General features: G+C 39.0%; 1 protein-coding gene and 2 non-coding genes across 3 annotated transcripts; all 3 read left to right on the top strand.

Annotated features, from left to right (window-relative positions):
• Positions 1-1,144: 1,144 nt before the first annotated feature.
• On the top strand, positions 1,145-8,037 carry LOC147564192 (eukaryotic translation initiation factor-like). Its single transcript, XM_086644293.1, has 9 exons — positions 1,145-1,543; positions 2,603-2,674; positions 3,800-3,895; positions 4,219-4,443; positions 5,386-5,483; positions 5,660-5,747; positions 5,845-6,195; positions 6,307-6,549; positions 6,733-8,037. Exons 1-9 carry the CDS (start codon positions 1,355-1,357, stop codon positions 7,786-7,788), a joined length of 2,418 nt encoding a protein of 805 aa, XP_086500419.1. The 5' UTR covers positions 1,145-1,354; the 3' UTR covers positions 7,789-8,037.
• LOC147564194 (small nucleolar RNA snoR103) lies at positions 2,096-2,202 on the top strand. Its single transcript, XR_015231660.1, has one exon. It is a non-coding gene; the product is annotated as a small nucleolar RNA snoR103 (small nucleolar RNA).
• LOC147564193 (small nucleolar RNA snoR103) lies at positions 2,363-2,469 on the top strand. Its single transcript, XR_015231661.1, has one exon. It is a non-coding gene; the product is annotated as a small nucleolar RNA snoR103 (small nucleolar RNA).
• Positions 8,038-11,818: the final 3,781 nt, after the last annotated feature.

Below are 11,818 nucleotides of genomic sequence, written 5' to 3'. Positions count from 1 at the left end.
TTTGATGTTCTCTCTTCCACATTGTTTAGAAATTTCTCCAGACTCACATAAAACACAAGGTTGTTTGGGCAAAACTGAGGTCTGGTTGAATCAGGGCAAAGGGATCGTGAAAACGAATATTTTTTCTCTATTTTTTTCCTTCTTTCCTATTTTCTTCTTTCTAACAATAAAGAAAAAACAAGATAGTCCCTCACCTCACCAAACCCAGTTAGGGGTCCAATTTGGTATTTTCCAAGGGAGCTATCGGAACGAATTGGAATGTAATATCATATAGAGCTAAAGGTTTTCTATTAATTCAAACGTTGTACCTGTGAGATAAAACTTAACTACTTTTTGATGAGCGACAGACTACTTAAAACCTGTTGATAGTAGCTAAAACGTGTTGTTATTTGCGAAAGTTCAGGGTTTGCTCAACCATCGACCGGGGTATAAAATGTGCAATGAGACCGTGGTTTCCTCACACTTAATTTTTTGTTTTCACTTTGACATCATCACGCGTGGTGTGAGGTTTTGTTCCGCCTTCCGTGTATTGATAACTCAAAATTCTTGCCCTACACTTAATAGTCTCTGCCATACACTTATAGTTATAACTGTCAAACTAGAAACAAGTACACTTAATTCTGGCCATCACTTCAAAATCAAGGTAGCGGCTGTAGCAAGAGATTGGAGAGGTTCAATTTGAGAGGTTGCTCCCAACATCTAGACAATCACTTATAAGGGTTGAATCCTGAGGTTTCCATCAAGGAATCTAGTCCCACAAACTTGGAATGAAAAAATTGCATTATTCAGGGCGATGCCAAAATCATAAATGACGCAATTACGGGGCAGGAAAACAAAATTCCATGAGAAGTGCGGCCTATAATATTGGATACGGGATATAGGTCGGTGGAGTTCCATTCAATTCATTTTCTTTTTGTTATCGTAATTGTAATACTATGACTCATGATCTAGCAACATATGCTGATATGCCACTATAAGCAAGTATGATGACATGGAGAGAGTTGGCACATAATTGTCAAATGTTAGGAAATATATTGGTGTGCCAATATCATAATGGATATCGGGTTAGCAAGTTAGGACGTGCCCCTAAAATCTCTTGATCTTTGACTCTTACATAAAGGGTTTCTTTCCGCCTCAACTCATTGTACTTTTTTTCCTCTTTGCAGCAGCGAAGAGAGAGAAAAAAAAGCGGAATAGATATCCCCCTAGAGAGAGAGACTGAAAAACGTCTCCTCTATCTCTTTCTTCACTTTCTATATCTCTACTTTCGGCGTTTCCAAATCGCCGGATTTAGTTCACTTTGTACGCCCGACGCCGGAGTTTATTCATCTTCAGAGAGAGAGAAAACTGAGGTATGCAGGCAGATCAGACGGTGTTGAGTTTAAGGCCTGGAGGTGGAGGCAATCGAGGAAGCAGATTTCTTGCATCTCGTTTTGAATCTGCTCTTGGTGGTTCAAGTGGTGCTGCTGCTGGTTCTTCGTTCTCTTCTTCATCAGCAGATAATTTCCAACTTCGTCCTCATGCTGGTCTTTCATCTCTCAAGGTTTGCTTATCAATTTCTTTTTTCTTTTTCATAAAAAACGTAACTTTTCTATCTAAGATCTAGGGATTCATTCTGTTTCAGTGAATTTTGTTTCTTGATTTATAAAGTTTTGGACTTTTTTACTTGATTATTGATTTTCCCTTGTTCTTTCGTGTTGGTCGATTTGTTTTAGTTGTTTTTATCGATTATGGATTAGCTCTGGATTTGATTTTTCATGGTTTGAACATATGAAGGACTACATTTGAATTTTTTGGTTATTTGGGGAATTTTGGTGCACCGCAAGATCGATTAAAATGTCGGTGGTGTTGAAAAGATTGCTTTAATCTTAAGTGTTTCAATAGTAAGATCAATCTATGACACTAAATTTTGATAATCAAGGGATAATAAACAAGAATTAGCAAGAATTAGATTATTTTGAATGCCCTTTCTTGACTGCAGAAATTAATTTTTGTTTGTTATCTTTGGCATGCTCATTCAATTGAGTCCATGCCTCCATGGTGGTTTAAACTTTAGAGGTTGAGGGGGGTACTGTCCTGATTCTTGGCATGTCGCTTAAAAGATGCGTACTTTGCTGTAAATATGGACAAACAACAATATTGTTTGCTTTAGGTGGGCATAGTTTGAGTTTTCTGGTGCCCATAAAGGACCTACATATATGGAGTCATCGGTATAGCCATTATTTTGATATTTTAGTTTTTAAGTGTAGATTTGTTTAACGTGAAAAGCTGGCAAATATAATCATATAAGTATATTTCATGGCTTGAGATCTGGATGGGTAGAAGTTTGCTAAGGACCCTTGTCCTAATTCTTGGCAGGGCATTTAAAAACTATGTCATGCTGTAAATATGGACAAACAGTGATTTGTGTAGGATATTAGGTGGCCATCTATGAGTTGTGTGTTGGCGATGAAGGACCTACGCACATTGAATTTCATTTGAGTTGGATTGAGAAACTAGGTTTATCATATTTTCTACGATAGTTTTTTCATTGAAGTGCAATTTTTTTTATTCCCCTGACTTCCAATTGTTTTAACTTGAATACATTGTTTTGCTGTTGCAGAGTGGAGATTCTCGGTTTGAGGGTCGGGAGCGTGTACGGTATACGCGGGACCAACTGCTGCATTTAAGAGAGGTAATTGACATGAACATTGATGCACGTGTCTGCTTTAGCTTAGTCAGTGATTCTTTTTCCCTCAAGAATGGAGATAAGATTACATGTCAATTAATTTATTTTTACTGCTCATTCCCCAAATGGAAACTAATTGGGACCTTATAGCTATCTCTGCACTTACTTCCTTCATCCCTGCACGCTCATTTTGGGGCCTCAGCTGGTGATTTTGGCATTTCCTTCTCGACAATGAAGCCCTATAGTCTCACTGGTGGACCTTGATCGCTGTATGTTGGGGTGATATCTACTTATCTAGTATTCAGAGTTTGAATTGATTTGGTACAGCTTAGGCCACACTTAAATAGTGCTTTACCCCTAGATGTCCAGTCAACTGTTGTGCAATCTCATATCAATAACTCCCATTCAATTCTTTGCTTTTATTGACAATTTGACATTTCACTTGCATCGCCATTTCATTAGCTTATTATGTTTGAATATTACCTCCTATGTTGTCAAAGGCGCGCATAAGCGACGCTTTGGCGAGCAAGGCGCAAGGTTGAAGAACAGCTCGCCTCGCCTGAAAAAATTTGAGGCGATTTCAGAGAGAGAAGAAGAACTGTCGAGAAGATGAAGTTTTTAGGGTTTTAGTTGGTCCCCTTTCGATTTTTTAGGAGGAGAAGGTGTACCCAGCTGTAAAAAGAGGTGGGACCCACTCTTGACCAAGTTTATTTATAGTGTAGGTAGGGAGGATTGTCCTCCTTTCTGATATTAAACTTAAAAAGGAGGATAATACACCCTTTTAAAAAGAGAGGACAGGAAGTTTTATCTTCTCCCTTTTAGGGTTTCCTCAGATCGACATCTGCTTCTCTTTTTTTACCTTTTTCTTCTCTGTAAACCCTAGTTCTTCTGCTGCCATGGAGATCTGAAGCGCTCGCCAAGGCGCGCCAAGGCGAGGCAAGGCGACTCGACAGCCTCATCGCTTCGCCGCGCTTCTCGCCTCAAACAACATAGATTACCTCCTTGTTAATTTATTTTCAAAGCTACTTTTGTAAGAACTTAAGATATTTTATTGTTGAACAAGATAGCATCTCGTTGCATATGATTTTTTTTGGTGTTATTATTTATATTACTCTATTACATGTTTCTTAGGTTGTCAACGTTCCTGAACCCATACTGAAAATCAAACAAGAACTTGATGCTGAAATCTTTGGCGAGGATCAAGCATGGGGCCGTGGAGAGGCCAATGTAAGTTTTTTCCTATCGTTTGGATTAATAGTTTATTGTCATGTTCATTTACAAGTTATTTCTTTATCTAGTATGCTGTGTTTGCTTATCCTTTTATCTGATTTGGGTCTTCTAATGTCCCAGTGGAAGTAAGTTGCATTTCTCTGTAAAATTGTATATTTCTCATGCTGACCCTCAATAGGCTTCTAGCCTGTTCTTGATCTGGACATTCGATCCTGCCTAAAGGGTTGGAACAGAATCTTTTTTGGATGGGAAATGTATTATTAGTTTGATTTGATTTCTAGTTTGTTCTTGGACTTGTTCTGAATATTTATTCACATTAGGTGCAACCACCAACCCAAAGTCGTTACTCAGAGCCAGACAACCGTGATTGGCGTGGGCGGTCGGCCCCATTACCTACTTCTGGAGAGGAGAGGTGGGATGCAGCTCGAGATACCAAGGACTTCTCTGGTAGATCCGAGTCAAGACAGCAGGAAGGGAACCAGTATAATCGTCAAGATCAATTAAACTCGCACTTTTCAAGGGCTCAGATATCTTCCAACCAAGGGGTATTCACTACTTACTTTCAGTTTCTACCTCATTTGTGTATGTAACTCTTGTTATTGAATGTCCATTTTGTTTTGCAATCTTATGTGGAAGCTGAACTACATGTTGAAGGGTGTAGCTTGGTTAGGAGTTACATACGATGTATAAATTCAGCCAGAGGAACAAAACAAATAATGTTTGGTGAGACAAGGAAGATTTTGTTTCTGGAACTGCCTGTATCTGCATTTAGTGGTTCTGTTAATCTGTCCTCCGCATTATGCTGTTTTTCTTCTGGTTCACCAATAATGAAGTCATTACTCTTGAGAGTTGCTAGGTTGCAGCCTATTTTAATTTGGTGTACAGTTTTTATAACTTAGTTATTTCTCGGTTTTGATTTAAGACATGCAAAATGATTTACTACTTGTGAGTTCCTCGTGTATAAACTCTTTCCACACAGTGATTACTACCTATGAATTCCTCTTATGTTTAAACTCTATCCACTCAGTGAACCCATGTATTTGAATTTCAAACTTTGGTAGTTTCTCTTCGAAAATCTATAATAATGAGGCATCTATAGGGTGTATGCACCGAAACAACTGTTAAGAGAGTATGTCGTACAAATTATGCACTATACCTGTAACTTTCATTGGAAGTGGACTATTCATCGCTTTGGTGTGAAGAGCTTGAGCCAAATTGTTGGATGGAAGGATGCCGTTGTTGACTGTTTATGGTTGCATCTGTGTATAGAAAGGGCTGCAGTTTACCAAATATACAAGTATTGTAGTAAGATAAAGCTTAGCTGCACAGTCTGCTCCAATTTGTCAAGTTACTCCATTTTTATCTTTTATTTTCATCATGTCGTATTTGAGTTGTCCTATAATGTGTTGGTCTTGATATTGGATGTTCTTAGAGGCATTTCCGTTGATCTGACTTCGTTTATATTTTCTCTTTCTTACTTTGTTCAGGTAGGACCTGCCCCTGCTCTCGTCAAGGCTGAGGTTCCTTGGTCTGTCCGAAGAGGGAGTCTCTCAGATAAAGACAAGGTGTTGAAGACTGTTAAAGGGTAATCCTATTAAAATTTCTGTATCTCTTGTGCTGCCATTTAGTTTTTATTATAACCTGGATGGAACTTAGAGGTGCTTCATATATTTATATTTAATTTAATAATATAAAAACGCGTCTGTTTGGTGTTATTTTTCTACTTGATGTCTATTAAGCGAGTAATTACTTCTATTGCAGTATATTGAACAAGCTGACACCAGAGAAGTTTGATCTCCTTAAGGGCCAACTGGTTGATTCTGGAATCACAACCCCAGATATTTTGAAGGTTCGCCTCATTGCTGCCTCCGTGTGACTTATTTTTCCGATATATTTCAGGTTCTCGGGTTTCAACTGGGATTCACTTAATTTGTTTTTAAATGCAGGGTGTTATTTCACTGATATTTGAGAAGGCTGTGCTTGAACCCACTTTTTGCCCCATGTATGCTCTTCTGTGCTCTGATCTGAATGAAAAGCTTCCTCCATTCCCTTCTGATGAACCTGGAGGAAAAGAAATCACGTTCAAACGTATCCTGTTAAATAACTGCCAAGAAGCATTTGAAGGTGCTGAAAATCTGAGAGCAGAAATCAGGCAAATGACTGCTCCTGATCAAGAATTGGAACGTAGGGATAAAGAGAGAATGGTGAAACTGCGTACTCTGGGAAATATCCGTCTTATTGGGGAACTTCTCAAGCAGAAAATGGTGCCAGAAAAGATTGTTCATCACATTGTTCAGGTTGTTAAAGCTCATTCTTAGCAGTTCCTTGCTCTCTAAGATTTATGAAGTTCAAAAAAAAGTTTCCTTTAGTACTGGATGACTAATACCCTGCTTGATTATGTGAAACAGGAGTTGTTGGGACACGATCCTCAGACTTGTCCAGATGAGGAAAATGTTGAGGCTATATGTCAGTTCTTCGTTACAATTGGTAAGCAGCTGGACGAGAGCCCCAAGTCCCGCCGTGTCAATGATATCTACTTCACTCGTTTAAGGGATCTGACTACGCATCCTCAATTGGCACCACGTGTGAAGTTCATGGTCCGCAATGTTCTTGATCTTCGGGCAAACAACTGGGTCCCCAGACGCGAAGAGGCAAGTTCACTTATTTTCTTGATCTATTTGGGTTTTGGTATTGGTTGTTTAATTTTCTTAAAATGCAAATGTTGTTGTTTTTTTCGATATTCGTGGCATCCCATATTTCTCAGCTGATATCCACAGCTAAGATATTAGTTCTCAGATTTTTGAGTCTGATTATTGTTCGTCCATATTTTACAGGTTAAGGCCAAGACAATTACTGAAATCCATTCAGAAGCAGAGAAAAATCTTGGCCTCCGTCCAGGTGCAACTGCGAATATGAGAAATCGTAATAATGCAAGTGGTTCAGGGAGTACGAGTGCAGGAGGATTTCCTATTAACCGACCTGGCTCTGGTGGTATGATGCCTGGAATGCCCGGGACCAGAAAAATGCCGGGAATGCCTGGAATTGATAACGACAACTGGGAAATACCTCGTCAACGATCAATGCCGAAAGGTGGTCCGATGGCTATGCAAGCTTCTGGACGTGGCTTTCAGCCTCCCATGATGAACAAATCTGCATCTGTCAACCCAAGGTTGTTACCTCAAGGTAGTGGTGGCATAATAACTGGTAAAACCAGTGCACTGCTTCAGGGAGCTGGTGGTGCACCACCAATACGACCCTCAAGTTTCAGTCCAGGTGTAGGCCCAGTAGCATGGAACCAAGAACCCGCCAAACCCACTCCTCCAGTTGCTTCAGAGGTTCCTTTGCTAGAGAAAAGAGCAGTTCCTGCAACAAAACTGAACGCAGGTGATCTTCATAAGAAGACTGTTTCTCTTTTAACGGAGTATTTCGGTATCCTCATTCTCGATGAAGCATTACAAAGCATAGAAGAGCTGAAAGCTCCAGAATATTACCCAGAGGTTGTAAAAGAAGCCATTGCGCTTGGATTGGATCAGAGCAAACCGTGTGTAGAACCAATCACAAAACTCTTGGAGTACTTATTCGGCAAGAAGGTATTGACTGCTCAAGATATTGGAACAGGATGTCTCCTCTATGGCTCAATGTTGGATGATATTGGTATCGATATCCCAAAAGCACCAAGCAACTTTGGTGAGATTGTGGGAAAGCTTATCCTTGCCGGGCCTCTAGATTTCAAGTTGGTGAAACAAGTTCTTGAAAAAGTTGAGGATTCCATGTTCCAGAAAGCTATCTATAATGGAACAATGGGTAGTATAAGTTCGAGCCCTTCGGGTCAGGTAGTTTTGGGTGAACATGGAGCTGATATTGAGGCCTGCCAGAGCTTGCTCTCTTGATTTAACTGTGAGGGTGTGTAGTTTCTGTAAAACCAGGTATCTAAACATTTTTGTTTTCCTTATCTTTTCTTTTTAAATCTCTACCATCATCTACCCTTTCGAGGTGAAAAACCTGTTTTACTATTTATGATAAAAACCATCTCTGAGAAGAGTTAATTTATTTGAGTGTATATTTCGTGAGATCGTATTGCTGACTATGAATGTGTTTTGTTAGAAAGAACGAAAAAGAATGTATGAGTTTTTCTCAAAGCTTAGCATCTTGTATGGTTGTTAGTAATTTGTTTCTCGTAGCATTATTTTTTTCTTTTCCGCGTAGATCAGCATACTTGAGGGAGCCTGAACAAAAGAAAGCAGCTGCAAGACGCCAAGACCATTAAGGTCCATTCAGATCCCTCTCCATAGTGGCCATACCCCTCCCACTTGCAACAAGAAACAAATAGCCCCTAGACATACTCGAACTACACCCTGCTTGTTGTGCGAGACGTGTGACATGGTCTAACTTCGCCACTCCCAAAAGTTATGAATACCTACGTTTTTTCTCCTTTGGCAACACTACACCATTTCAAGCTTTTTTGGCGGTAGGAACATCTAGAAAACCACAGTATTATCCTCCACATTATCTTCAAGTTTTTTTTTGTTAAGGAAAGTTGAAATTCTTGTTTTGATTCAAAAAATGATAAAGACATAAAAATAACCAACCAAAAAGATGTAATCTTTGTTTGAAATATTTTTTTTTCAACGAAAGTGGTGGATTAGTTGGAACTGAGAAAATATCACGAAGGTAACCTATCAGACACACAAGTCCGACAGGTACATAGACTCTTTGACACGAAGTTGCGGATGGTTAAGTTAATATATCCTTGAGCTAGCTAGACACTGATATATGGTAGAACCAATCAGTGAGTATCTACACTAATTGGTTAACAACCCACCTTAAAATACTGAACAAGTGCTAATTGTTTTTTTTCCAAATCTTATAAGATGATTACTTCAAACGTTCCACGCACTTAGAGCATCTCCAATGGGACACTCAATCTCTAACACTTAGAGTGCCACATATGACTTTTTGGAGTTTTTAATAAAAAACCATCTCCAATGGAACACTTTGTTAGACAATCTAATATGAGGTGGACACATTTATTATAGAGTGTCTAGAGAGAGAAACTCTAAAATGAGAGTGTCTATTTGTGCCTCTCTAAGTGTTACTTTAAAATTTCAACCAATAGAAAACCTTGTTTTTCAACTACTTTTTATTTATTAGATTGAAGAGGGACATGTGTATTTAAGTATAGAGACTTTAGAGATCTCCATTGGAGACCAACAAAAATTAGAGTGATTCTCTATATTGACATTTAAGAAAGAGAATCTCTTTTGACCCTTGACACTTAGGATTTTTAGAGTGTTTGTTAAGTGTCCCATTGGATATGTTCTTAGTTTTCTGTTTTGGGTAGGGACTCCATCGATACTGTTAGTGAAGAATATTCAAACGAGGAGACTAATAAGTAAATCAATCTTCAAACGAGGAGGCTAATAAGTAAATCAATCTCCGCTTGCATATCTTCAAGGGAAATACTATGCAAGTGGATGTATATGAAAGTTGGACGAGGAGGCTAATAAGTAAATCAACGCGATGTATATGAAAGTTGGACGAGGAGGCTAATAAGTAAATCAACGCGGAGACTCTTGCATGTCTTCAAGGGAAACAATATGCAAGTGCCAATGTTCCAGAGAGGGTTGGATTTATATGAAAGTTGGGTCGACAATAAAAGTTTGTTCATCGACCAAGATATTGTTTTTTTTTTTTAAGTGTCCACTAAGTTGTTAATAGAAATGTGCACAGGGGCGTGGAAGAGGGGGTGTAACCGGTGCCGTCGCACTGGCCCCCTTCTTTCTAGGGCTCCACTTTTGGTATTATTATGTATGAGTATACATAAAATAAAGAGTTAATTCCTATATGGCCCCCTACTTTGTGACCAGCTTCCTTTATGGCCCCCTTTTTTCGTAAATTCAAATATGGCCCCCTATTTTCATGGAAATGTCCTAACTACCCTTCCTTTAAATCTTTTTTCAAAATAAAATAAAAAAAACAAACATAATTCCACCTCACTTCCCTCTCCACCACTTATCTCTCCACCTCACCTCTCTTCCCAAATCATCTTTCTCTCTCTCCAACTCACCTCTCTCTCTCTCCAACTCACCTCTCTCTCTCTCCAACTCACCTCTCTCTCTCCACCTCACTCTATCTTCTCCGATGAAGGTCGCCGGCCGGAAAATTATCCGGCCGGCGACCTTCATCGGAGAAGATAGTGTGAGGTGGAGAGAGAGAGAGGTGAGGTGGAGAGAGAGAGAGAGGTGAGTTGGAGAGAGAGAAAGATGATTTGGAAAGAGAGGTGAGGTGGAGAGAGATAAGTGGTGGAGAGGGAAGTGAGGTGGAATTATGTTTGTTTTTTTTATTTTATTTTGAAAAAAGATTTAAAGGAAGGGTAGTTAGGACATTTTCATGAAAATAGGGGGCCATATTTGAATTTACGAAAAAAAGGGGGCCATAAAGGAAGCTGGTCACAAAGTAGGGGGCCATATAGGAATTAACTCTAAAATAAATGTTGTTATATAGGACACAAGAGCCAGCAGTTCAGTTGGTATTCAACCTTGTCAAGTGCGTATTAAGTCATGTGTTTGAATCCAAACCCTGGTGACCAATAACATATGAGTTAATTCCTATATGGCCCCCTACTTTGTGACCAGCTTCCTTTATGGCCCCCTTTTTTTCGTAAATTCAAATATGGCCCCCTTTTCTTAACACCGTCAGTCAACTTTTAAGGTTAATCTTTTTGTTTCCATATTTACCCTTCTTATAAGAATGATTTCAAAATTCAAAATTGACCCCCTTTTGAATTTGGGTCAATTTCCAAAAACTTATAGCTACTTTAGAAAAAATTAGGGGGCCAAAATAGAATACATATAAAAAAATTTAAAAACACCTCATCTCTCCCTCTCTCTCCTCCACATCATGTATTCCGTCACCTCATCATCTTCTCCGATGAAGGTCGCCGGCCGGCCAAATTTTCCGGCGACCTTCAAAATTTTTTTCTTTTTTTATCTTTCTCTAACCAATCTCTCTCTTTCTCTCACTCCCATCTCTCTCTCTCTCTTATTTCTCTCTCTCTCATCTCACTATAATTCCGGCGAAGGGGAGGAGCCCCTTCGTCGGAATAACCAGACCTTCAAGGTCTGGTTATTCCGGCGAAGGGGCTCCTCCCCTTCGCCGGAATTATAGAGAGGTGAGAGAGAGAAATGAGAGAGAGAGATGGGAGAGAGAGAGAAATGAGAGAGAGAGAGAGATGGGAGTGAGAGAGAGAGAGATGAGAGAGAGATTAGTTGGAGAAAGATAAAAAAAAAATTGAAGGTCGCCGGAAAATTTTGCTGGCCGGCGACCTTCATCGGAGAAGATGATGAGGTGGCGAGATACATGATGTGGAGGAGAGAGGCGATGAGATGGAGGAGAGAGAGGGAGAGATGAGGTGTTTTTAAAATTTTTTTATATGTATTCTATTTTGGCCCCCTAGTTTTTTCTAAAGTAGTTATAAGTTTTTGGAAATGGACCCAAATTCAAAAGGGGGTCAATTTTGAATTTTGAAATCATTCTTATAAGAAGGGTAAATATGGAAACAAAAAGATTAACCATAAAAGTTGACTAACGGTGTTAAGAAAAGGGGGCCATATTTGAATTTACGAAAAAAAGGGGGCCATAAAGGAAGCTGGTCACAAAGTAGGGGGCCATATAGGAATTAACTCATAACATATTTATTTTAAAATCCTTTATATAGGATTCAAATGTCTAAGGGCACCCCATACCAACATTTAAGACTTATTTTTATGATTTTATCAGTCTAATCTTCATTTTAAAGACATCTCTAATCTCTTTCCTTTTTGCTTCTTTATATTTTTATTTTTTTCGTCTCTATTATTTTTTGTTTTTTCTCTCGTACTTCCTCTATTTCTCTTTGATCCTCTTCTTTGTTTTTCTTTT

Source organism: Eschscholzia californica, unplaced genomic scaffold, assembly GCF_041429995.1.
Source record: "Eschscholzia californica isolate CP2 unplaced genomic scaffold, dmEscCali1.0.p SCAF_1, whole genome shotgun sequence".
NCBI lineage: Eukaryota > Viridiplantae > Streptophyta > Magnoliopsida > Ranunculales > Papaveraceae > Eschscholzia > Eschscholzia californica.
The sequence above is the reverse complement of the archived record's forward strand: the minus strand, read 5'-3'. Positions and strand labels throughout refer to the sequence as shown.